The 25,334-nt window shown below is 38.7% G+C and overlaps 9 protein-coding genes and 2 long non-coding RNA genes across 12 annotated transcripts; 6 read left to right on the top strand and 5 right to left on the bottom strand.

The window, feature by feature from the left end:
• The first annotated feature begins 131 nt into the window (after positions 1–131).
• On the top strand, positions 132–622 carry LOC118436350. The gene is made up of 3 exons (XR_004835385.1): positions 132–224; positions 294–431; positions 492–622. It is a non-coding gene; the product is annotated as an uncharacterized LOC118436350 (long non-coding RNA).
• Positions 623–852: 230 nt separating this feature from the next.
• On the top strand, positions 853–3,092 carry LOC110852939 (short-chain specific acyl-CoA dehydrogenase, mitochondrial). The gene is made up of 4 exons (XM_022101118.2): positions 853–1,452; positions 1,524–1,685; positions 1,759–2,117; positions 2,509–3,092. The coding sequence occupies exons 1-4, from the start codon at positions 1,109–1,111 to the stop codon at positions 2,910–2,912; spliced, it is 1,269 nt and encodes a 422-aa protein (XP_021956810.1). The 5' UTR covers positions 853–1,108; the 3' UTR covers positions 2,913–3,092.
• Positions 3,093–3,165: 73 nt separating this feature from the next.
• On the top strand, positions 3,166–4,907 carry LOC110853045 (L-serine dehydratase/L-threonine deaminase). Its single transcript, XM_022101270.2, has 5 exons — positions 3,166–3,440; positions 3,507–3,775; positions 4,186–4,313; positions 4,380–4,604; positions 4,664–4,907. The coding sequence occupies exons 1-5, from the start codon at positions 3,288–3,290 to the stop codon at positions 4,861–4,863; spliced, it is 975 nt and encodes a 324-aa protein (XP_021956962.1). The 5' UTR covers positions 3,166–3,287; the 3' UTR covers positions 4,864–4,907.
• LOC118436381 lies at positions 4,908–7,009 on the bottom strand. Its single transcript, XM_035854368.1, has 2 exons — positions 6,830–7,009; positions 4,908–6,757 (listed from the first exon to the last, which is right to left on the bottom strand). The coding sequence occupies exon 2, from the start codon at positions 6,740–6,742 to the stop codon at positions 5,357–5,359; it is 1,386 nt and encodes a 461-aa protein (XP_035710261.1). The 5' UTR covers positions 6,743–6,757; positions 6,830–7,009; the 3' UTR covers positions 4,908–5,356.
• Positions 7,010–8,243: 1,234 nt separating this feature from the next.
• LOC110852875 (NADH-cytochrome b5 reductase 3) lies at positions 8,244–10,973 on the bottom strand. The gene is made up of 11 exons (XM_022101018.2): positions 10,721–10,973; positions 10,566–10,632; positions 10,401–10,475; positions 10,005–10,291; positions 9,909–9,946; positions 9,483–9,526; positions 9,296–9,409; positions 9,125–9,224; positions 8,835–9,020; positions 8,657–8,746; positions 8,244–8,571 (listed from the first exon to the last, which is right to left on the bottom strand). The coding sequence occupies exons 3-11, from the start codon at positions 10,425–10,427 to the stop codon at positions 8,489–8,491; spliced, it is 969 nt and encodes a 322-aa protein (XP_021956710.1). The 5' UTR covers positions 10,428–10,475; positions 10,566–10,632; positions 10,721–10,973; the 3' UTR covers positions 8,244–8,488.
• A 2,265-nt stretch (positions 10,974–13,238) lies between these two features.
• On the top strand, positions 13,239–17,043 carry LOC118436450. The gene is made up of 5 exons (XM_035854583.1): positions 13,239–14,224; positions 14,305–14,575; positions 14,680–15,171; positions 15,620–15,762; positions 15,845–17,043. Exons 1-3 carry the CDS (start codon positions 14,195–14,197, stop codon positions 15,123–15,125), a joined length of 747 nt encoding a protein of 248 aa, XP_035710476.1. The 5' UTR covers positions 13,239–14,194; the 3' UTR covers positions 15,126–15,171; positions 15,620–15,762; positions 15,845–17,043.
• On the bottom strand, positions 15,153–15,729 carry LOC118436451. Its single transcript, XR_004835458.1, has 3 exons — positions 15,614–15,729; positions 15,400–15,529; positions 15,153–15,324 (listed from the first exon to the last, which is right to left on the bottom strand). It is a non-coding gene; the product is annotated as an uncharacterized LOC118436451 (long non-coding RNA).
• LOC118432932 (C-factor-like) lies at positions 16,845–18,299 on the top strand. The gene is made up of 6 exons (XM_035854582.1): positions 16,845–17,200; positions 17,286–17,337; positions 17,404–17,597; positions 17,680–17,826; positions 17,892–17,981; positions 18,061–18,299. The coding sequence occupies exons 1-6, from the start codon at positions 17,063–17,065 to the stop codon at positions 18,193–18,195; spliced, it is 756 nt and encodes a 251-aa protein (XP_035710475.1). The 5' UTR covers positions 16,845–17,062; the 3' UTR covers positions 18,196–18,299.
• Positions 18,300–18,398: 99 nt separating this feature from the next.
• LOC110853204 (C-factor) lies at positions 18,399–19,677 on the top strand. The gene is made up of 5 exons (XM_035854584.1): positions 18,399–18,568; positions 18,640–18,691; positions 18,757–18,950; positions 19,175–19,306; positions 19,382–19,677. The coding sequence occupies exons 1-5, from the start codon at positions 18,434–18,436 to the stop codon at positions 19,604–19,606; spliced, it is 738 nt and encodes a 245-aa protein (XP_035710477.1). The 5' UTR covers positions 18,399–18,433; the 3' UTR covers positions 19,607–19,677.
• LOC110853074 (short-chain-enoyl-CoA hydratase-like) lies at positions 19,596–21,192 on the bottom strand. The gene is made up of 5 exons (XM_022101303.2): positions 21,010–21,192; positions 20,648–20,931; positions 20,531–20,563; positions 20,042–20,464; positions 19,596–19,765 (listed from the first exon to the last, which is right to left on the bottom strand). The coding sequence occupies exons 1-5, from the start codon at positions 21,095–21,097 to the stop codon at positions 19,694–19,696; spliced, it is 900 nt and encodes a 299-aa protein (XP_021956995.1). The 5' UTR covers positions 21,098–21,192; the 3' UTR covers positions 19,596–19,693.
• An 85-nt stretch (positions 21,193–21,277) lies between these two features.
• LOC110853008 lies at positions 21,278–25,331 on the bottom strand. Of its 2 annotated transcripts, none has more exons than XM_022101213.2 (10): positions 25,192–25,331; positions 24,225–24,412; positions 24,061–24,112; positions 23,947–23,984; positions 23,045–23,863; positions 22,558–22,854; positions 22,367–22,480; positions 22,277–22,297; positions 22,131–22,199; positions 21,278–22,067 (listed from the first exon to the last, which is right to left on the bottom strand). In XM_022101213.2, exons 2-10 carry the CDS (start codon positions 24,397–24,399, stop codon positions 21,919–21,921), a joined length of 1,734 nt encoding a protein of 577 aa, XP_021956905.1. In that variant the 5' UTR covers positions 24,400–24,412; positions 25,192–25,331; the 3' UTR covers positions 21,278–21,918. The 2 variants fall into 2 exon arrangements, with proteins under 2 accessions (XP_021956905.1, XP_035710472.1); XM_035854579.1 differs by having other exon boundaries at positions 25,209–25,324.
• Between the last annotated feature and the right edge of the window lie 3 nt (positions 25,332–25,334).

Here is a 25,334-nt window from a genome sequence, read left to right as displayed (position 1 = left end):
TCCTGCGAAGAACGGATAAAAATACTCTATTTTGACATAGCATTCTGCCCAACTCTGATGCGACATTATATAATTTGTTTTCTTAATTTGCAATTGTTGTCTGTTCGCTAGTGGGGGCACTTGTGGTGGCGCAGGAATTGCGTCGTGCCACCATACCCTGCATTTTTATGTATATCGTCCTCCTCCAAATCTTTGTGCACTGTGTGACCCATGTCGTCATGTCGGTAATGCGACGACAATAATTTATAAAATGTGAATTTTTGCATATCTGATTCGCCCACTCGTACGCATAGTTTCACACGTCATGGTTGGTCAAAATGCTGGATGGAAAACATTGGAAACGACGCGTTTATCCTGGACCAATGATTCCCTGGACGAGGGCCGACCTCCCAAAGAAATTTCCGAATCCTGAAGTGAAAATTGGTGAATTGGTGAGTGCAGACGAAATAAATGCTTATTTGTAATATTATTTAACTAATTTCTGTTCACAGCGACTTTGGTGCGGTCGTCGACGCGCAGTAATCTTCTATTTTATCACGTGTTTCTTCTGTTGTGTCGGACTTATCGGGCTTCTCTGCCTGCCGGAAGTGTTGTGTCGACAAGCATATTATCAAAATGAGGAATAAACTAAATACAATTTTTCATAATATTTGCAAATGATGCATGATATGAAATGGGGATGATTAATTTGCATAGAAATAATTCCTACTACGTGCGTAATCAATGTGTCCTATAAGTCCAGATGGTGAAAGGTTATCAAATCGGTTACCTTATCAGTAACTTATATAAAAATCATGATGGGGCAGTCTGCATGATTTTAGTCTCAGACTCTCAACTACTTCAACCGGTGTTGGACTTTGACACTGGTTCCTTGCATAACAAACTAACAACACAACTGTTGTTCCTTGTTCCACAACTTTCACTCTAAAATAATTAAAACAAATCGACAATTAAGAATTTAAATAGTTTAAACTCAATCATAAACTAGTGATCGGAGTAATCTAATTCTATGCATGTGATATCTAAAAATTAAAATTAGTCAAGTTGAATTTACGAACATATACATTTCTTAAAACTTTTGTTTTGATTGACAAATATTAAACTAGAAATGTCTGCCTTAACGAAAACTTTTCATTCTACGGGGCGATATTTCCTCCTAGCTACTCATCGAAGTAGTGGTGCATTAATTCCGGCGACAAATAGAAGAACAATTGTCGGAATGACGCCCGGCTTAGCGGAACAACACGAAATGTTACGTAAAACATGTCGCGATTTTGCGGAAGGCGAATTAAAACCAAACGCAGCAGAATGTGATAAGAAACATGTCTTTCCGGAGAAGCAGGTCAAAACTATGGGGGAGCTGGGCCTGATGGGAATAACTGTTCCGGAAGCGAAGGGCGGTTCTGGTCTCGACTATTTGTCATATGCGATCGCGATGGAGGAAATTTCACGGTGAGATTATCATCACGATAAAATATTTTCAGTAAACATGTTGAATAATTGATTAATTAATTAATGTTTAGTGGGTGTGCTACTGCTGGAGTGATTATGTCGGCGCATAACTCTTTATATTTGGGCCCTCTAAAGAAATTCGCCACCCCGGCGCAAGTAGACAAATGGATTAGACCCTTCACTACTGGTAAAAAGATTGGATGTTTCGCCCTAAGTGAGCCAGGAAATGGGAGGTTGGTAATTATTTCATTAATTATTGTACACGTTCTTGGTTTCGGGAAGTATACGTTGTTTTATTATTAATAGCGATGCAGGGGCGGCCTCCACCGTGGCGAAAGATGGGGGTGGCAAGTACATAATTAACGGAACAAAGGCCTGGATTACAAACGGGTATGAATCCGAGGCTGGAATACTTTTTGCCACGACGGATAAAGCAAAGAAACATAAAGGGATCAGTGCCTTTATCATACCAAAGCCGACAAAGGGGCTAGAATTGGGGAAGAAAGAGGACAAACTAGGAATTCGTGGGTCCTCCACGTGCAATCTAATTTTTGAAGATTGTGAAATATCGAAAGAAAATTTACTAGGAGAGCCAGGAGCTGGGTTTAAAATTGCAATGATGACATTAGACGAGGGACGGATAGGAATTGGGGGGCAAGCATTGGGTAAAAAAATCAGGAAAAAATACGATTTAACATAGGACTCGGTGACTCATCACCAAAATAGTCAAAATCAGCTCATTTCTAATCATTTATTGGCTCTGGGAATTTATTTTAAAATTCTGGACCACAAATATGTAGTGAGTCAGTGAGTTTATAAATCCGTTCCAATTTCTCTGAAGGCTTCTTAAACTTGAGATCTCCTTCAAAAAGTGTAAAAATCTTGAGTGTATACATATTTTTTTAATTGGCAACGACTTGCTCTACAAATTTGTCACCCATAATTTTTAAATAATTTCCCAGATTCGAAAAATGCTTGAAAATGTGCTAAGTTTGATGAGTTCTGCGACGGGTCATACACTAAACTAAGCACTCATTAGCACGTTATGTTTTTCAGGAATTGCTCAAGCCGCTCTCGACTGCGCCATGGAATACGCCGAAAAGCGGATGGCGTTCGGAAGTTCAATCCTGAAATTGCAATCGATACAAAATAAAATTGCCGACATGGCCATGCGAATCGAAGCCTCGAGATTATTAGTTTATCAAGCCGCCGTGTTACGAGATGCGGATAAACCTTTCACCAAGGAGGCTGCCATGGCTAAACTATACGCGTCTGAAACGGCCACCTTTGCGGCACATCAAGCCATCCAAATCCTGGGAGGAATGGGATATGTAACGGAAATGCCGGCCGAAAGACATTACAGAGATGCTAGAATTACGGAAATCTATGAAGGAACATCAGAAATTCAACGTTTAGTAATTGCCGGTCAAGTGACGAAAGAATATGCGAACAAATCGTAAAATGGATCGCGCATTCGTAGCATAAAATAAGGGAAGAACCTATAAACGTGTTTATTTTACTATTACCATGTCTCGAAACTGTGCGTAAGATCGAGCTTATTAAATAATATCAGTAAGAAATTATATACGTATGTATACATACAAATCATCAATAAATAAATCTGGATAATCATATCGCTATAAATTAGGTGTTTCTATGAATTATTGCTCTTGACCTTCGCTGCCACTGTACAAGAATCGTGTTCTACTCATTATATCACAAATTTCATCTTGGACTACGATGTTGAGATTGAATATGTTTCATTTATTTATAGACTAAAAGTTGGGGTGAAATTATCACTTGGTGCATTTCATATTTATTTATTTGTGTAAAACATGGGAAAATTCTCAATCTCCAGTATCGAAAGTCCCCTCATTTACAGTCGTCCCTTGTCCAAGTGCATTTCACAGGATGTTTTTCTGAAATTGGAAAATGTCCAGCCTACAAATTCCTTCAAAATTCGGGGAATGTCACGAGTTTGCAAGCAAGTAGGTTAACTCGTAATTGGAAATATTTGGTTACATAAATAATTTAATGGAATAATTTTCATGCAGAAAGCTGAGGAGGGATTTAAAGGTTTCGTAACCTTTTCCGGTGGGAATGCTGGGATTGCTTTGGCCTATGCGGCGAACGAGATGGGGATGCAGTGTCACATTATTCTCCCATCGTTCGTGTCACCTCGCGTCATGGGAAGGATGGCCGAGTTGGGGGCAAATATCCAAGTCGTCCCCACAAGTCGGGAAGCAAGCGATGCAGCCATCAAATTGGCAAACTCTGACCCAGACTTGACCTTAATCCATCCTTATGATGATGAAGAGTTGTGGTAATTATGTTAACAAGCGGAACGAAGTGATGCGGAGTTTTTTTTATCATTTTGTCCCTACGTCCGTAAGAAGGATATCTTCAGGATCTTCAACATAATCATACCCAATTTTCTCCATTGTTCTTCTAATTTTTGACCCTCTGTCGAGTTCGGAAATGAGATTCCTGAGGTCAAGGTCAAGTTGAACCTGGCGTGAGGTCAAACCCCAAATTGGACCTTAATTTTTATGTGTGGTGTCATTTTATAGGAAATTTCACCATAAACTCAACGCCGTCGTCAATATTTTTTTTACCTCCGACCAACCCATGACCGTTTGCACTCCGTTTCCGCGAGTTTACTATGTCATATCGATTGCTGGAATTTATTATTTTCATAAATTGACGGTTGTAAATTGTCTGATAATTTCATAGGGACGGATATTCCAGCATTGTTGGAGAAATTAAGTCTCAGCTGGAAGGAAAAATTCCATCCTGCATAATTCTCTCCGTGGGTGGAGGTGGAATGCTGATGGGGTTGACGAAAGGATTCGAAAAACATGGTATTTCAAGTAATATGAAATTATGTGAATTTGCATTGTTGAATTATATGCAACGATGTTTGTCAGGGTGGGAAACAGTGCCAATTTTAGCAATGGAGACGGAAGGGGCACATTCATTCAACAAATCTATAAAAGCAGGAGCCGTTGTTGAGAATGTGATGACGAGCATTGCAAAAACACTCGGAGCTCCGTCCGTGGCTCCAAAATTGATGGAAATACTGCCAAAATTCGACATTATTTCGAACGTCCAGTCTGACGCAGCGGCGGTTGAGGCTTGTCTAAGATTTTCAGGTATGAAATTATCACTTTCATTATCACACTTGAGACTTCAATATCTAATTAATTTATAGACGACCATGCATTTTGTGTCGAACCGGCCTGCGGGGTCTCACTTTCTGCCGTTTATCAAGGAATTCTTCACGAAATATTTACCAGTAACGGGCATGAATTGGGTCAAGGCCCGGTCGTTGTGCTCGTTTGTGGCGGGTGTGACAGCAGTGTCAAGATTTTGAAGGATTACGCAGAAAAATTGGGAATTGACATTGTTTGACATTTCAGTAAAATAAATAAATACTGTAATTCGTGAGACCAATATTTACCTACGTATTTTTGCATTTATTTGTAACTCTTTCATTCAACTAGTCTTAATCATGATTCGATGATACATAACAATAAATTGACCTGTATCTTAATGTGTAATTCAATTATAACTAGAATGCGTGCATGTGACCATATGCGCGTCCCTTTTGTTATGCAATGCAGTGGTACATAGATATACGCACAAGACATGCACACACTATTTACGACGCATCAATAGAATAAATAGGAGACCATTAAACCGAGAACGAGTTATTCATTAAATGAAACTTGTCAAAAATCGTGTCAAATGCAAACCTAGACCATGAAACGAAAAGCAGTCACAGATTTAGTAGGCAAAAAAGTAGCGAAACCTGCACACAAACTGAAACTAAAATAGTTGAACGGATTAGCAAATTGATGCAAAATCTGAAGTCTCGTAAAACAACAAAGTGTTGTCTATTCTATTACAGTAATAAGTTAGAAAATAACGGATTTCTTCTCCTTTTTGATTGAACCTGTGCTAATTCCTCCTCCGTAAAATAGTCATCAGTCCTCCCCAGTTGCTGGACTTGCCCTTGATGATACTGCTGCTGCTGATAATTTAGATTATCCTGTCCAATAAAATTATCCAGATATCTGGGTCGCGTTATGGCTGCGAGATTTTGCAGCACGGGCGCCATTTGATAATCGATGACGCGCAAAATGGGGAGAATCCGGTTGATGGAGGCGACCGCGATGTAAATGGGCGACGGGAGTTCGACATCTCCTGGCTGCGCTTCCCTTGGGGCGAACAATCTCGGGAAGAGGAACCGCTTAATGGGATGAAGGACTCGGCGCAGGTTGAAAATGTCGCCAGGTCGGAGGGGTCGTTGTGGGATCGGGGGACTCGCAATGTTTGCGGGGAGGGGACGAGGGGCGTGGAAATTGTTGGGGACGACGTTCGGATGAAGGTGCGTGATGGGATGCGTCGTCGTCTGTTGGGTCTGCTGCTGCTGTTGTTGTTGTTGAAGAGCTGGCTGCATAAATTGGGAGGCAGGGACAAACGTGGGTCTGGCCGGTCGGAAGGGATGGTTTGGATTCAACGGGTTGAGAATTGGGGGGATGACCTGGTTCACAAAGTTGGCGAGCGGACTGCGACGCGTCGTGGAAGGAAAACCATCCCTGTCTTCCTGCTCGAGGGGAAAAGTGGTCGGATTTTCGTCCACGTTTCCTGCCGGCGTGGTAGTCTGGACTTCTTCAGAAACGGGGACCATATTTTCATTAGAGACCATATTATCCGAAATGGGTGGATTTATGGGTTTATTAACAAAAATGATGGGACTGGGATCCGTCGTGGTCGTTGTTGTCGTTGGGGTCGAATTATTCGTCGCCAGTTCAGCCGTGTTAACACAACCGTACTCCATTTGCCAGATGAAGGATGAATTCGGACAGCGACACACGCCTTCCGAGCAAACGAGGCCGTTCGCCCCGTCGCAGTCGCGACTCTCTTGACACGTCCGCCCAATCGTGTAGCTGCAAATGTTGAGCTCCGTTTCGTAAAAGCCTTTCGAGCATTGACACGTGTTCGTGTCCGGGTTGCATTCTGCTCCTTGAATGCAGAGGGGAATATCTGGGGAATACTCGGGGACGCAAGGCTTCCCCGCAACGATGACGCATTGGGCTTCGACAGCGTCGTAAATTTGGTTTTCGGGATCTTCACAGTCGCACGAGTTGTTGAGGCAGGCGAGGAATTTTCCAGGAGTGCAGGTCTGGTTGAGGGAGGGGTTGCAAGGGGTGTGGAATTCTTGGGAGAGGATGAGATTTGGCAGGAAGAGGAAAATGAGACTGAAATGGAGGTACGGAGTCATCATGATTCTTCTGACTCACTGGAATTTCAGATGAAACTTTATTACACATGTAATTTTGAAATATGTAAGAAAAAGTGGAAATCATGTTACCAGATTTTCATGAGAAACACGCAACTGCACTGTCCAAAACCTAGTTTGAGACTCTGATGGTTTTGAAAGGTTGTGATCCTATTTTATTCAAATATCAAGTCATCCTCCTTCTCCCGACCAGAGACCAACCTTCTCGATGTCGAATAAGTTGTAGCTACAGATTCATGCACAAATTGTATACAGCAATGAAATGGTATTGAACATACAGTAATACGGAATAATATTTATCTGTATGTAAGGGCAGTTTTTGCGGACATTTGTGCAACAATAATGAGCAGTAGGTTTCAGGTAGGTTTCATCTCCTCGTTGTTTGCAGGTTTATATAATTTTTGCAACATATCAAGCAAGGAAAGGTTTGCCTTCTTCTTGAAGATTTGCAACCGGCTTTTGTTGGTTAGATTTCATTTCATTTCACTCCTTGATTTGTTTGCGAGAGAATGAACCAGATTTCTCATTTTGTTGACCAAACCGAAATCTACCTACTACCGTTATGTAATATTTTGAAGATTCGATTATGTCACCGTCGCATAATCGAATAAGCGAGGAAACCGGATTTGATGTGTGTTTAATGACTTTATCTGTTTACCACAAAATTGATATCAATGGCAATGAACATACAGCATAATTTGGCAGTTTCACCGACACTGGTATAAAAAATATGCAAACAAATATGTACATACTGTAAAGTGCATATAAGAAAATAGGTATAAATAATTGGTCAATTTATATAATAATTTGCATTCCGTCCGAGGAACTTCTTGAGTCCACTCAACTCCTGGAAATGAAAATTTTCTGCAATTATTTATCAGTCTAGTCTCAATTTCCCATAAGACCAACCATCAATGAACTTGGTCTTGTCTTAATTATCGGCAATTTATTATTTCCGGTTGTATAACTTTTTCACACTGCATGTTCTCTTGTTTGAGCAAGCAAGGAAAAAGACATGGCAAATTATGTAAGTTGATGATGCTTGAATCGTAACAAAGGAAATAAAATGCGATGTGCTTAGCATTTGATCTCCTACGAAGAAAACAAACGAGTCGCAAGTTGCGAAATTCACATACCTAAAGTGCTCAATTGTCGTTTTTTACATGTTCTACGTACTGCAAACAATTTAATTTAATTGGGCTTTCCATTCTCCAGCAGGGCAGATTTTTTTAGTCACCATGAGTCAAAGTGAAGAGGAGCGATGAATGATCAATCTTCATGAAATGAAACCTTGCACCTTTTTACAAAGTTAAAGATGAACAATTGATTTTATTAGAAAAAGTTGATGAAGAGTCTAAATTAATTCATACACGAGCCTTTTACGCTCATCAATCAAATTATTTAGCAAACCATACATTTCTCATAAAAAGAGTTTTCCTGAAATGGTGGAATTAATTAGTGCAAGTAGGAAATAGTACAAGCCATATGTTTGTGTATTTAAACAATTAGATTTTATTGTTTCTTAATAAACCATTCAAAAAACAGGGTAATGATTACAGCACAGAATTATATATGTCTTGTTGAAACACTATTCAAAATAATTTTGATAATAATATTTACTAGTTTTATTAAGTATGTAAAGCTAAATCTCTGGATGAGTGAGAGCACGTGGAATTGATCGATACTACTGATTCCTCAGAACTACTGCACTTTTTCGTCCCGCATGTTTTTTTAATACGCAAATCGTAATTTTTCTTCATACCCGAGCTTATCAAGGGCAGGAGTGCAGGCAAAATTGATCATAGGCGGGGGTCCTGAACAAACAAATACATAACCATGAAATAATATTAATTATAATTTATTAATTGGCTTAACGAAACAAAAATGAAGATTGCTCACCACACATGAGGACGAGCGTGTCGTTGGAAGGAGGGAAAAAGTGATCCTTGACCATTTCCGCACTTATGAAGCCAGTGCTGTACTTCCAATCTGAGGAAAAACACATGCATGTGTATAATTACCTGTTACATTCACGGTGAAGGATGTATTAAAATCTTGACCAGGAGCGACGACTCACCAGTTGGAGGACGGTCCAAGGTGTACCAAAGCTTGAATCGGTCTGGCTGCTCGTCACGAATTTTTTCCAAGTCCTCGCGACATAAAATATCCTCCTCGGTTTGATTGGCAAACAAGAGTGAGAGGCTAACGGGATCCTTAGAATCTTTGAATACGTGTTTCACAATTTGGAGCATGGGAGTGATACCTGCGACAATTAAAAACGAATTTAAAAAACTTACAAAAATTTAGATAAAATGAGATAAAATCAAACTTTTGTATAAAAAATGTTTTTAGCTATTTTTTCAATACCGCTGCCACCAGCAATCATGTTCACTTTTGTGACATTGACCGTCACGGGCTCAGACTTTTTATCGGCTCGAATGGCAAATTCACCTCGTCCGTTGTAAATCTTAAAGAAAATATACAAGAATTTGGATGTGCTGTGCTGTTGAATATTATGAATGATGATTAATAACTTACCAGTCTTCCAGATGGTCCTCTGCAGTCAATTGTATGCCCAATGGGTAGATCATTGAGGTACTGGGTGAGTTTGCCACCATCAGGAAATTTGGGGTGGACATTTCTAAAGTAGGTCTATAAGCGATTGGAAAAATTGGTGTTAATACTATCTGGTCAGAATTGTGTGCTAGTTCATATAGAAATTTACTTTAATGACCAAATCCATGTATCCAACATCGTCATCACTGCTCACTGGGAATATGATACGCATAATTAATTTTTTAAATAAACATAGGACTCAATGCCTCATCACCAAAATCGTCAAAGCCAGCACATTTTTTTGTTTTCTCGGCTCTGGAAATATATTTTCAAACTCTGGACAACAAATTTGTAGTCAGTAAGTTGATTAATAGAATAGCGGCACAAATAGCGGTGACTCTTTCAAGCCAGTTTCGATGGGTTCAAATTTTTTTGAAAGCTTCTTAAAATTGAGATCTCCTCCAAAAACTGTCAAAAGCCGGAGTGTATATTTTTTCAGAGAAATTATTAAAAATGTGTTAATTTTGACGATTTTAGCGACAAGTCGTAAATGCATTCGCTTATTCCCTATAAACGAAAATATTTAAATGTGAACCTGGAGTGTAGGGCCGCACAACTAGTGATTCATTAACTCTGCAAATCGAGATAAAATTAATAACGGTCATGAATAAAACTTTAGTCTTTCACTTACCGTGCCGATAAGTGGATATGTTGTCCCGTTGGAAGTCCAAGAACATGATTGTCTGATGGGAGAGCGAACCGATAGAGTCGAGTATCGTGAGATAAGTGTTTCTTCTCGACAAGTTTTAGTGGGTATTTGGTATCGGAATCTTGGAGGGCGACAGGGTGACCGTTCTTCATCTTTTTCGATGATTTCTTAGCTGATGACCCTCCATCTCCAGTCCCACTGGTCAATTTGTATAGGGTATAAATAGCAGATCCTGCAATTACGACTACACCAATCCAGAAGGCTGGAACCTGATTTAAAATAGAAATTGAGTTCAATTTACTAAATTCACTGACCGGTACATTTTTTGTAATGAATGCTACACAACTTAATTAATTGGTAGACACTAATTTTACGTACCTGGAATAATTCAGTAGTTATCGCCATATTAATACTCGTCCTTCTTTATCTGCCGTATACAACTGTCCAAATATTCTACAATGGAGAATAAAATCAATTAAGTTACACAATTTCCGTTATTTATGTCGTTAAAAACTAAACTTTATGCTTCATCATCACATTTACCAATTTCCACCTCCGTTTTCCTCCCCTTATAATTTCTAGTCTACCAACGTCAGTTCACCGACTAAATCTGGAATATAGCAGTTCCAAATTATGTAACTAATTTAACTAAATTTATGAAATGTGAATTCCAACAACTTTAAGCTTTTACCATTTACCTTGAAATTTTAGCTATAATTTTGGCCGGCTGGGCTGGGTTTTCGTTATACCAAAAACTAACCCGTGACAAAATAAACCTGGACTGGACGAGACTGCATATATTAAATTAAACGTTATCTATAAATGTTTAATTTAATTCAAGTTAGAACATTAAACCTGTGCCAGCCAGTAAAGTATGGCTGGAAAAACTGGTTACTTTTTTATTGGACTTGGCTTTGACCATGAAATGAGATGATCAAATCATCATCACATTTCTATTTATCTGGTGAAGAATTCCCACACACTCAAAGCACATGCATCTCGCAGCACCACTTACACGTTGCACGTATACCAAAAATGTCACCTATTTAAATGCAATGAGAAATCCATGCCGTACAAAAGATAAGATAAGTTTGGAACAAAATGTTTTAAAATGTTGCAATTTATGTATTTCAAGATTATCAAACAAATCAAAGTTCGGCAGGATCAATAATTCTGTTTGATTTAACAATTAAGATTTCAAGATTTGTTATTTAATTGTTATTTAATTGTTAAACATTTTAATAACACGGCGAATCATGGATAGATGGGGAGCGATTTAATAAAAACCTACTTCAAGCAACTTTGCGGGGCCTTTTAAGAAGGCAATATTCACGGAAAGCCAGACTCGTAATGAACGATAAGCACTTACATAGTACTGCCAGTGCCAATTGTTATGTTCAGTGGCCGCGGAAGTTGTGGGGACATGACTTTAACATTGTAGGATAGGGGAGGGAGGGGTTTGTAAGTATAACGTGGAGAGATGATGGGGATATCGAATAACTGTGGGGACATTGTCCCCCCTCTGTCCCCAAGCTTCCACGGCCACTGGTTATGTCCAATGCATAAATTAATATAGCGGACTCAGTTTATTGAATTAAAAAAAATAATGATATCACGACAAAGGGCATAACATTTTCTATAAGATATACCCATTGACTTTCCTAATTTCCTCATTGTTTTCCGATCTGTCATTTTGGCACATTGGGTAAAAAAAATTCGGTTTCTGACAGACAATTGGATGGACATTTCAGTAAAAAATAGTACAACTGTCAACAACTAGTATAACTGCTAATAATTTTTTTTCGCACGGAGTGTATTGGACATAACATATGGCAGAATATGTATGCAATTTTGTGGCTGGACATCCGTCCTTCCGGTTCGTCTGTCTGTCACCACGATAACTCTCGACAGAATAAAAAACCTACAGTGCAGACTTCATAAGTCAGAGCCCGCTTCTAAATTTTTCTCCGAATTGTCCGACGTAATATTACTAACCTCCGTGTTGTGAATGGTTAAATGTTTGTATTCGGCACCAAATTTTGTAAGTATTTACAAATCTTGTCCTTAACTACCATGACCTGACCAGTGGGGTTCTTTGGCATCTTGACTTGTACTTCCAGAGCTGTATGTGCTATCCATAAGTGGTTTTTATCACCCATATACCAAATTTCAGATAGAAATAACAACTTTCCAAAACGGTATGGGTCAGCCTCCATAGTCACTCTGCTTGCACTTTGCTCACTTTTAACTTCATATTCTTTCATGAGAAGCCATTAAGTTTCACCGTGCCAGATTTCATGTTTTAAAAGCAATTTCTAAAAATCGGGTCACCCTATAGGGTCCCCATGAAAGTTTTGGTCGGGTCGTTCTGGTTGAATTTTTTTAAACCCTACTTCAATTTAGTGTTCATGGAGGCTGATACTTGGTACATAATACCCCACCCACTCATATGATAACCCATCTTCGAAGTCGGTCGTTTCATTGCCCATATACATATCTCTACCAAATTTGGTAAAAATCGGTCAACTCGTTCGAGAGTTATTGAAAGACAGACGGATGACAATTACATAAGCCCTGGTTCGGGCTCAGGGTCCTTTGACTGTTTCCTTGGAGGATTTCTAGACAGGGTCATGTCAGTTCAAAAATTCTCCAAAATTTTTTTTGCAGATTTTAAAGTTTGAGAATACGGCAATTTTTGCTGGGAGAGCTTGGTTGTCAAGAAAAATAAAATATTCTATAAAACGTCATAAGTGCATGTGAAAAATTGATAGGTACCATTTTTGATACCTATTCTAGTTCAATTATTTTATAACTATTTTAATTTGCAATTAAATTAAATCGTTGTCATTTTACGACGGTTTATAAAATATTTTATTTTTCTTGACAACCAAACTCTCCCAGCAAAAATAGCGCATATTGTCTAGAAATCCTCCAAGGAAACAGTCAAAGGACCCTGTTCGGGCTAAAAACGACATGGGTCACCCTGCAGGTCATTCTGTTTGCACTTAACTAACTTTTAATTGCAAATTCTTTAATGAGAAGCCATTAATTGTAAGTATTACCATGCCGGATTTCATGTTTTTAAAGCAATTTCTAAAAATCGGTATGTACCACCCCATAGGGTCGCTCTAGATAAAAATTTTACCAATTGAAATTGGTAAAATATTGGCAAAAATATTTCATATTGTTCCATTAAGACCCATGTGCAACCTTTCCACCAAATTTCAGTTCGACATGACGATTTTGAAAAACCAGTATGGGTCCCCAGTCCCCATAGGGTCCCTCAAGATGAAAATTTTTCCAACCTAAATTCATTTTTTTCCGTTACAATCCATTAGCAACCTTTGTACCAAATTTCAGCTTCCTACGATAAATTTTAGAAATCCGTGGGGTCACCCTATCGGGTCTCCCAGGTTGAAAATTTCTGAAACTCCACTCCAATTTAAACGCTTTGAGGTGGCAATCTTCATACTAAAATTACTAAAAATTATTATTATAGATATTTCTCAAGTTACAAATATTTTACTTGCACTTATATAACCTGCTCTAAAGGTTCTTGTAGTTAAGGGCAACACATTTGGGTGGAAAAGACCCCCACCGGCCAACCACTTGACCGATCATGCCCATCTTCGAACTCATCTTTACTTTTTGCCCAAAGATGAAGTATGCAAAATTTCAAGTCGATCGCTCGTGTTTAAAGAGTTATCGTGCGTACAGACAGACAGACGGACAGACGGACATCTTGACAATTCTATAAGGCCATCTTAAAAGGCCTAAAACATGCAGCAACTTTCATGAAATCGAGGCGTTCCCCGAATAAGCATAGATTTTGTGTTCATGCAATGTTATATTTTGTTCATAAATAAACTTCTTCCTGTGACGTAGCGTCAGAGACCGTGGGGCTGGCTTCTGAAAGAAAGGAAACTGGGAACAGACTGATTTTTTCCATGACAAATAAAATGCGACAATTATGCATATATCCATTCCAAACACAGGATTGGCAAGATGAAAATCGTGCAAAAAAGTATCACCCTCTCTCAAAATCTCTTCTCGATACTACCATTATTTCCAGTGGAAATTTTCCGCTCCATTGTTGTTGCTGCTCGTCGGGAAGAATTTCCTGAAAATTGGAACAAAGTTTAAGTTCACACCATTATACATCTTCAACAGTCATGGCGCAATCACGCAGTCCAGCCGACGACGTAAGTTTATGTTTTATTTTAAATTTACTAATTCATTACGAAATTAACGAAATGACTTTTTCATTATTTACACAACGCAGATGGTGGAAGAGGAGGAGGAGCACGAGTTTTTTTGGACGGTCCAGACCAGTGACTTAAAAACTCACCCGGACAGTCAAAGCTTTGCCCTCATGGCGGGCCATGCCTTCGGCATCATTTGCAAATGGAAATTCTATTTCATCCCAGGCAGGGTAAGGTACCCTGTTCTGGGGGTGAAATTGGTCGAGTCCAATGGACCTGAAGAAATTTTAGCCAAAGTGTGGATCTTCTTGACTGGGAATGGGGGTTGTTTGAATCAGTCAGGAACGTGTGGTAAGACGGGAATCATTCATTTTTATCAGTGTTTCGGATAAAGCAAACTCGTTACCTTTTCAAATCGATATTTTACACATGTATAAACTACGTTTTTTTCACAGATTTTAAATACCGGAAGATTACGAAGGGTAGCAGTTTGGAATGCCCCTTTTACAGGACTGGCCAAGAATATCCAAGCGCATTTGGATCCATTGTTTCTAGCTCTTCGTCAGCCTGGCTTCACGTGAAGGTCAAAATTCGTGTCAAGGACTTCGTGGCTAAGCAAGATGAGGTACGATTGAAATATTCGAGCATCCCCAAAACATTGATGCTCGCCATGCTGGAGAATCGTGACCAGAAGGGCGACGTCACTTTCAGCACCAAGGATGGCCAAGCTATCGTGGCACATCGCAACATCCTGTCTGCACAGAGCGACGTTTTTAAGGCCATGTTTGCCAGTTGCCACAGAGATGATAGAGAACGAGGTGGGCGTCGTGGAATTGGCGGATCTGAGCGGGCCGGCCTTAAAGATTTTCCTGAAGTTTATCTATATCGGAGAGCTGGATGACACCTGGGGCGAATATTGTGACGAAGTAGTCTATGCTGCTAGCAAGGTGAGTAAATATATAAATTATTAAAAATAATAAACCGTGTTACACGAACATAGAAAAATGGCATCAGACGGTATTTGGACATTTTTGACCTTTCGACCTTTGACCTCGTCTACACAATCATGACGTCCTCGTGCGTCAAAACAATGTCGATTTCTGAAATCCCAAAATTACGATCATTTATTACGATTTTCGATATGAAAATTAGGTTAAATTTAATTTGAACCAAACCTCTGGTGCCAGGAGAGGGGTGGGTTGGTCGGTTCAATCGAGGGTTAAAAATAAAAAAAGCACAACATTATGCTTTTTTTTCTTTCGCCGTTTTCGCCATTTGGCGAAATGTGGAGTAGTTGTGGACCTCCTTGCAGACGGAAGGACAAAACGATCACAATACGTGGCTGATGCTATTTAATATTATGAATTTAATTTAAAGTTTATTCCTCACTTTCAGTACCAGGTTGCTCCTCTGATGGACGTTTGTGATGTCCTTCTCCCAACACTGATAACCTGGGAAAATTGCTTCCAACTTCTTGAAGTCGCCAGTTTGCACTCTTTGGCTGCTTCGAAGAAGAAGATTGAAGAATTTATGGAACGGTGGGTGAAACCGGTACACAAAGTGTACCTCACAATTGAAAAATTAATTATTGGACTTATGCCGATTTAATTTATTTTTTAGTGACTCTACGAAGTTAATGGCAGTGGTGAAGGGTTTTGTTGGAGGGCCACCTGCAAAGAAAAGTCACCCAAGCATTTAATTTAATTTATATATGTACATCGCATGTATGATTCAATAATTTATGTTTAATGTTCCGCTGGCTAGAAAAATGTTTATGTGGCGTCATAAAAATAATGACCCCTGCTCGTATTCAAAAAATAAATTGAATGTTTTTGACAGTTATCAGATCACTTCAATATCGACTTTCATGAAGCCGAAGCGTGCCCCGAATTGTTATAAATTGTGACATTTTTCCTGCCACCAATTCTGTAGGCTGTTCTAATTACTGATGGTTTTGCGTCATGAAAATGGTTTGTATGCAGCAGTTTTTCCAGTTTTTCATACGAATATTCTGGATTTTATTCCAGTTGCCCCAAACGTTCAGACTTTCCAGCACGTTGTTGATCAATAATATAGATCCGGCTTCTTCGAGTTGACATTCACAAATCAGTCAAACTCAAACGTTCAGTCAGATACTGGGTATACTTTAGAATAGGGGCGGATCGTTAGCGGGTCGGGTGATATGTCATTTTGTTAAGTTCCTAGAAGTGCTACCTAGAATTGCTACCTAGAAATGCTACATAGAAGTGCTACCTAGAATTGCTACCTAGAAGTGCTACCTAGAAGACGGTATATGGGAGAATTACATACGAAATATCCCCAAAAAGTCTCAAAACACCCCGAAAACCTTCCCGCCTTGCGGGAAAATGATTGAAATTCAATATTCTGCAATAAAACCTAAAATCTCACCTTACCCCAAAATCTCAATGTACCCAAAAAGTCTCAAAACACCCCGAAAATCTTCCCGCGTTGCGGGAAAATGATTGAAATTCAATATTTTGCAATAAAAACCGAAAATCTCACCTTACCCCCAAAATCTCAATATACCCCAAAATTTTTCCCGCTTTGGGGGAAAGTGAGACAAAGTCTTAGAATTCTTTGAAACGTCCAAAAATGCAATAAAAATTTCAAACTTTGACCCGCCATAACTTTCGAACGGAGCGTTTCCGCGCTTTCGGACTTCGATATTCTTGTTCAGCTCGTCGAACTGAACAAAATGACATATCACCCGACCCAATAACGATCCGCCCCTATTCTAAAATTTTTCCCAGATACTATATATCTTGCATATAACCCAAGTTCTTTAAAAATTCCAATCTGACTACAGTTTCTGCAAGAATGTCAAAATCGAAAAATATTTTCATCACCGGCTGCAACCGTCCAAACGGTATTGGATTTGGGTTGGTAAAACAAATGCTGGATCGGTACAATCCGGAACATTTGTTCGCGACTTGTCGAAATCCAGCGGATGCAAAGGTATATTTAATTATTAATTAATGCACTGTACAATTAACTACTACTCATTTTATGCAAATGATTCATAATTGATTTGTTCTGCCAGGAATTGAATGAATTAGCTGCCAATTATGGGAATTTACATGTCATTGAGCTTGGTAACTTGAATCTTAAATTGACAAATTTAGTTAAGTAGTGTTGAACCTTCTTTCCCTATGAAACAGATACTGTGGACACCGAAAAATTTGGCGACGTTGTGTCGCAAGTGGACAAGGTGACGGGTGGGGAAGGGATAAATCTTCTCATAAACAATGCCGCAATTTTGGAACAACCTCAAAGTTCGATTCACCAGCTAAACAAGGATTTGTTCATGAAGCACTTAGAAGTGAACACGGTCGCTCCAATTTTGCTGACCAAGGTAGGCGCCAGTAAATTTTAGTGTAACACAGTCGCCAAATTGTAAAGATAAGCAGTACGTATTGCATAACAATATTGCATAGGCATTCCTTCCACTCTTGGAGAAAGCAGCAGCGAATTCCAATTCGCCCTCGGGGATTCAGAAAGCTGCAATTGTCAACATTTCAACAAAAGTTGCTTCAATTGCTGACAACACGGGAGGTGGGATGTATTTGTATCGAAGCAGCAAGGTCAGGTCGTCATAAATGTGATGCATATGCAAAATAACTTATTATAACTTTATTTACGTTTTTAGACCGCTCTGAACATGGCGACAAAATGTTTAAGCTTGGAGTTGAAGAATAAAGGTATCGTGACCCTTATGTTGCATCCCGGCTGGGTTCAGGTGAGTTTATGGCATGTCATATTATTTTAGTATATACAAGTTGCAAGCCTTTAAATAATTATAATTTGACTATTTTCAGACGGATTTGGGAGGTCCCAATGGAACGTTGACTACTGAACAGAGCGTCACCGAAATGACAACAGTGATTGAAAAATTGGGTGCTGACGACAACGGGAAATTCTTCAATTATGATGGACAAGAAATCCCGTGGTAAAAATGTGAAGATTGATCAAGTCAGTAATGCTTGGTTCTAAAATCTAAAATGTGACCTAATTCCAAAGCATTGATATGAATGTCAATAAAAAATGTAACGTTTAAGTTTGACTCACGCATGAGCTACTAAATAAGTGTCATTCTGCTTTGTTCATTCAGTGAACGAAATTCAACTACGTAGAGATTTCTTCAGTTTAAGCAGACAGATTTTTTTTTGTATTCGAAAAATCCATAAAATTATGGGATCATTTCCAAAATCGTTCCTCATCACTGGTGCGAATCGTGGGTTAGGTTTCGAAATGGTGAAACAAGTTGTTGCAAAATATTCGCCAAAAGCTGTTTTTGCAACTTACAGAGACATCACAAAAGCTGAGGTAAATATTGAGAGAAATAAAACGCTGTATTTCCTTTGAAATTTGAAATGTGTCCACGTTTTGTTTTCCAGGAACTTATTCAACTTTCACAAATTCATCCCTGCATAAAACCTGTCTTGATGGGTAAAGGAACTCGCCTTTTAACATTCATATTTTTCATAATTTTGATTTTAATTATTTGTTGAAAGATGTCTCAAACCTGGAAACCTTTGCTTCCGTGGTGAAACAAATTGACGCCGAGATGGGGAACAGTGGTTTGGATGTCCTCATCAATAATGCAGGCTTCTTCATCAAGGAGAACCAGTCGTTGGACAGTATAACGAAAAATCTGGTGCTGGAATATCTTCAAGTCAATACTTTCGGCCCTTTATTCGTGACCCAGGTATGTGTCGTTACACGTTACACCCAGAGGTCGATGCTGGCCAATTTTCGCCTCGGCGACGTTTGGTGATTGTTCGGCGGCACCGTGTCCTAATGTTGAAAGAATAGGAAACCATCAACGGCGGCGCGTAAAATGCTACCGGCGGCGTAGACTCCTGGCTGCATGATGTCAATCTTGTGGTGATGCAAATATATATGTACAAATAATTTGTAACTAATTTAAAGGCATTCCTACCTCTTCTGGAGAAAGCTGGGAACAGCGAGTCCAAAAAAGCCGTCATTTTGACCTTTTCGTCTCGACTGGGTTCCATCGAGGACAATCAATCTGGAGGATATTATGCATCTCGGACTTCCAGGGTATTTATTTTATTTATATAAAATTAATAGTGCTAATAATTCATTAAAGGTTAGCTAACACGCAATTTTATATAGGCTGCTTCAAACGCAATCACAAAATCAATTAGTATTGACGTAAAAGATAAAAACATCCTTATCGCTGCGATAAATCCGGGCTGGGTAAAGACGGACCAAGGTGGTGAAAATGCTCCCTTAACGCCTGAGGAGAGCGTAAGTGGGATATTGAATGTCTTTGAAAATCTGACTCCGAGTCAATCTGGGTTATTTTTCCAATATAATGGAACCATCATTCCGTGGTGAAGAATATTTTATTACAAATATTGATTTACTATTGTTTGAAAATAGATAATATATGTCGGTAATATAATCAATCGGTCATTATTTTTTCTATTCCGGAGATTTAAACGATCCGTGTCGCCCAATTCCTGTTACGAATCGACCAGCACCTCCTACAGATTCCTGTAGAACAAGGAGCATTTAATTATTTGTATACTTAAAATACCAGTGTTTCGTATGCAAGTAACGCCTTGCAAGAAATAACCGCAAAAAAGTGGTTTCTTGCAGTTATTTTGACATGCAAGAAATACAAGGCCCAAGAAGCTACATCCCACCGCTGATGGTGCATGTTTCTTGGAGTTTTTTGCACCCACCATTTCTTTCATTTCTTGCTTAGCAGTCCAAGAAATGCAGCAAATTCGCAAGAAACGAAACACTGTTAAATTCATAAGTACACACCTTATGAATTACGTCCAGCCCCCTGTCCATCTCATTGTAAACCGCATCTTTCCAATCCTTTGCGGAAAACATGGCATAGTACGCACTCATTCTGTCCCGATTCATACATTCTTGAGGAAATTTTGATATTTCGACTGCTAACTGGACAGCGGCGGAGAGCGCAGTGCCGTCAGGGACTAGTCGATTTGCCAGGCCAATTTCGAACGCTTCCTTCCCCTTCATCGCCCTCCCAGTCAGAATCAAGTCCATGGCTCTGCTTAATCCTATCAAATGTGGTAAACGTAATGTTCCTCCATCGATTAATGGGACTCCAAATCTCCGGCAAAATATTCCAAACGTTGCAGATTGCTCGACAACTCGGAGATCACACGCGAGAGTAATTTCCATCCCACCAGCGACGGCGTATCCTTGTACGGCTGCAATCTTGGGGAAAACATAGCTGATTTCGTATCTACATATTGTCGTTAAAAGCGTAAATAATAAACTTACGACAGGTTTTTTAAATATTCTTCGAGATGGTCCCTGCACACAAAAAATAACAACATTTAGATACTTAATTAATTTAATACTTAAAATGCTACGTCTTTTATTAAATGTGTTACCAACCATTGGTCCGATTCCATCGTCATTTTTGGGGTCGTAATTTTTACTGGCGATAAAATCAAAGTCTTTCGGAAATTGGGAAACTTCTTTCAAATCTAATCCGGCACAGAAGGAGGCTCCTTTTCCGAACAAAACGGCGACAGGACTGTCGTTCTCGTTTTCAAACTCTGTCAACGCTTCATTCAATTCTCGAGCGGTTTCCAAATTGACACAGTTTCTCTTCTCGGGACGATTTAGACCAATTGTGGTGATATTGTGGTCAACTTTTTCTACGAGGACGTTTTTCCCTGGAGAAATTAAATTAGGTTTAAAATATATTGTTAATTCGATTGACTGTTTTACTATGAAACAAGTTGTCCAACTACCATAAGATCTTTGCTGGATTTGATAAGCACTGTTACAAATTCGGGGAGAAAGTCGGCTCGAGAAAGTAATTAATTTTGTAAGCGACATGATTACTTCTGGTTGTATTGTAAATTGTAAACCTTTGTTTGTAGACTTTGAACTAGGGGAAAGCCGGTATGTATATTCTGCCACGATCCATTGCTCATCTCATCTTGACTTGTTTCATGACGATGAAATGCTAATATTTTACCATTTTGACTTGCATAACGCAGTTCGAACATGACTTTGTTACAATATTCACATCATATTGTTTTATTATCTACTATTTCTTACACAAAAATAGTGTTATAAATTAAACCATAATAATATAAGTTTCCGATGACAAGTAAATCATCATCGTACTCAGCAGTCAGTATTACGAAGGAATGAATTCATATTTGTGTAACTATATAGCTTGTAATCCAGTAACAATATATTAATTAAAATAACTAATAACTAATTAGGTAGTCTCAAGGCTATAATATAATTAAAAGTATGATTATTTTTATCCCATTAATAATAACAGGTGAGGGGTCAATTACATAATATAACATTTTGCATAGTTATTGTTGATTGACGAAAATATTTGTGCAACGTAAAAGTAAAACTATAGTGAGACTAAGAATAGAGGTCTCCCAGCGTATGCTCGAAGATTTCGATTAAACTCATTCGATAATGTACTTGGGGAGCATACGCTGGGAGACCTTCATTGTAAGTAAGAAGAATACATTTTAAATTTTATATAGCTAAAATACAAATCAAGTAGTGATCCATTTGTGTCCTAAAAAGTGGACATAGTCCAACATATATCAAGTTTCTTTGAATAATTATTACGTTATAAAAGATAGGATGTAGATATATAGTTGTGGGTGAGGAAGGTGATGTATTTTTTATTCCTTAATATGTTCTGGCTCTTGCACGACTGTCGAGGACGAAGTTGAAGGAGCTTCATCAATCGTGATGACGGGCGCAACGGGCGCAGCGACTGATCCTGAAGGTACCAACTTTCTGACGCGCCCAGCCCGTGCTTCGTTGCAAACTGCGGAATTTTAAAGTAAAATTAGTTTAGGATGAAAACACTTATGTAATTGAGCACACAAACCTTGCCCGACAACCATGTAAATCTTCTTCTTTGTGTGATTCGCATCAAAGTCACTGTTGCAGATGAACTCTATAATATTTAAGACGATGATTAAGTTCCCACCGTGAAATTGATATTAAAAATGATTATTATGTATACACACTTACCGACCATGGCTTCAAGCGGCTCTGGAAGAAAGAAACGTAATTTATTTTCACCAAATACTTATGAGGCAAATAAAGAACAATTTTTTTTACCTGGTGGCAATCGCTCTTGATAATACTTTGTTCCAAATGGCGACGTATTCGCAAGCACTTGATCTTCAAAAACCAATGTTGTCAATTTCCTTGTAAGTCTTGTAGCCATTCCATCTAGAAAAAAAATTCCCATTGTACAATTAAAAACTTAAATACATGAATCAAATTTAATTAATTAAATGTATCCATACTTGATCTGAATATCACACTGATGAGTTGTTGCTGATTAACTTTCACGCTCGGAATGGGATCCCACAAAGTCACGTTCCCTTCGCTATCCACCTGTTTTCCTTGCACGTGGGCAATCAAGTTATAAACGCACTCTGGCCGAGTTCCATCCGCCTTCTTGGGCGTAACAATTTTCGGGGGAGGTTTCGGCTTGCTCGGCGTCTTGGGCTTGGGCTCCACAGCAATCTTTTTCACCTTTGGTGTCGTGTTGCCACCAGTTCGTTGTTGATTTTTCAGAATGGATGCGACATTATCATGACCTGCAAAGCCAAATTAAAACAAAGGAAATGAGGTGAATGATAAAATGCTGTCTATCTCTCCTTCGATATAATGTTATTCAATTCTGAACCTTCCGTCGTGTATTTGGCGAGTAATCATTAGAGTTTGCATAATAGATTGGAAAAGCCATAATAATATTTATCTATTTTAATCTGTATTGATTTTAATTACCAGTGAACTCTGCGTAACGTCGAGGCAGCGTGTGACGTCGTCCTCTCGTCGTGTACGTTACAACTTGCGGCTCCTCCTCCACAACATTAGCCGACTTTCGTTTCCCAACAGTTTCACGAATTTTCTTCTCCGCATACCGTCCAACTGCATACTCAATATCATCAATGTCAACCCTTTCTTCCTCCTCCTCCTCTTCTTCCATCTGTTCGTCATCCACTTCCATTTTGACTTCGGTTTTGACGTCATTCGACACTGAGGACGAAGGTCTCGATTTGCTATTGTCATCCGGAGTGGGAGCTTCCACCTCTTCCTCTGACATCTCCTCGTCATCTTCCGGTTCAGTTTTAATCTCTTCCAAAACTGGTGGCCTGTCTTTTTCTTCCTCTCCGTCGCCAGCCACTGCAACAGGTTTTTCAGCTTGGTCTGTTTTCTCAAGAGCAGGCACATTTTCATCCTTATCCTTCGTACTCTTAGCATCTGCGGCTACGCCATTTTCTGTCTTTTCTTCTTTAACAGCATCCTTTTCTGCGGCTGCAGCAGCAGCACTGGCAGCAATAGCGACCGCAGCAGCAGAAGCCATCGCTGTTGCGACCGGTTTTAGTATTGGTGGTCGTGGAGGAACATGTTTCGAGGGTGAAATAATGCTACGACGTCGAAGCACTGACGATCCATAACTTCTCTTTGGTGGGGATTTTGGTGATGCAGCAGAGGTTGCGATATGTGTATTCTTTTTCGGCATAAGTTGAGGAACGTCGATTCCCATAGATTGCAATTCATCCTCGATAAAGTTGACGCGTTGGTGGAGCATGTGCAACTCGTCTGTATAAAATAAATGTGATGAGAAACAAGGTTACAAATTATAATTAAGTGCAAATTTATGACGGATTTATGGAAATATTTACAGAATGGGTTATCAGCAGCAGCGTCTGCATCCACTTTTCTACAAAATAAATACACGATAATAATTTATCTACAATTGCAACGTTGTAACTTTAGCATAACTTGATAGAATTTACTCTGATTCGTCAAATTTGTCCATATCATCCTTCTTAGGAAACAGTTCAGTGCCTAAATGATGATTAAAATTACAAATAATTAATGACTAAAACCATAAATACTTAATAAAGACACTCATTGTATCAATTTTGACAATATTTAACATATTTTTGTGAAATCTCACCAAACATGCACTGAACCCATTCATCCAAGATTTTAAAATACGTCTGATGAATCATAACAGTGGAATATCTTTTCTCGAGCAGATTGATCCTGTCAGACAATTGTGACATCGTTTTTGACATTCCAGAATTCGCCGCACTTCCTGCGACACTGCTTCGCAACGACTTTGGTGGCATTTTTCTTCAGAATCTGTAAATATTTAATTAATAGTTAACGTTTAGTTATACCATTAATAAACAATCAACTTTAATAATAGTAAATTTCCGCTCTGAATGAAAAAAAATCACACATGGAAAATGCGTATGTTGTTGTTGGTGTCTGGAATAATATGAGATTTATATCATGGATGGAATCAAATGAGGAGAAAGTTGGTTTTTAGCATGAACATTTACGACCTAATTACAATTAACTAACTTTGGTTGAAAGTATGATGTAAATACTATTTGTAAATGTTGGTTGTTTGTTAAAATGAATGTTTTGATTGACTTTAAGTTTAATGAATGAATGCACCAGTGCATCTCAGCACTGGATTTTGTCATTTATTGGTTTGACAGAATTGATGTAGATCATGAAAAACCGGAAATGTAAAATGCTAAAGGAATGCATGATTAAAAACAATGAGACAAAAAGTCTCAACATTACTAAACTTTACCAACTTTAAATAATTATCGCAGCATTAAACAGCAAATACCGCACTATTTTTGTTGTTATCAAGTGTCTATATACACGTGTTTAAAAAACTTCTCGCCTCAAATTAAAACCATATCTATCTTCAAGATTTTGGAATTTTTCAAATTCCGAACTAGACATCCGGATTATATGCAAACTATTGCAAACCTACAATTTGCTAAATATTTTAAATGCTAAAAACCTAACACCATTCATCCACTAAATAGTGGACCGTACAGTTTACTTATCCACCAATTTATTTATCCTTCTCCTCTCAAGTAACAATGCTAAATAGTCACCTGATCAAAACTCGGACCTTATCGTGGCACCTGCTGTTTTGGAATTTTTTCAAGCTATATTAAATTAAACTGGTTTAATTTTTTGTTGACGGCAGATTTCAGACAAAAAACATCTAAAAATCGGACGAAGCTGGAAATGCAAC

Source organism: Folsomia candida, unplaced genomic scaffold (assembly GCF_002217175.1).
Source record: "Folsomia candida strain VU population unplaced genomic scaffold, ASM221717v1 Fcan01_Sc008, whole genome shotgun sequence".
Lineage (NCBI taxonomy): Eukaryota > Metazoa > Arthropoda > Collembola > Entomobryomorpha > Isotomidae > Folsomia > Folsomia candida.
This window is presented reverse-complemented; position numbering and strand designations above follow the sequence as displayed.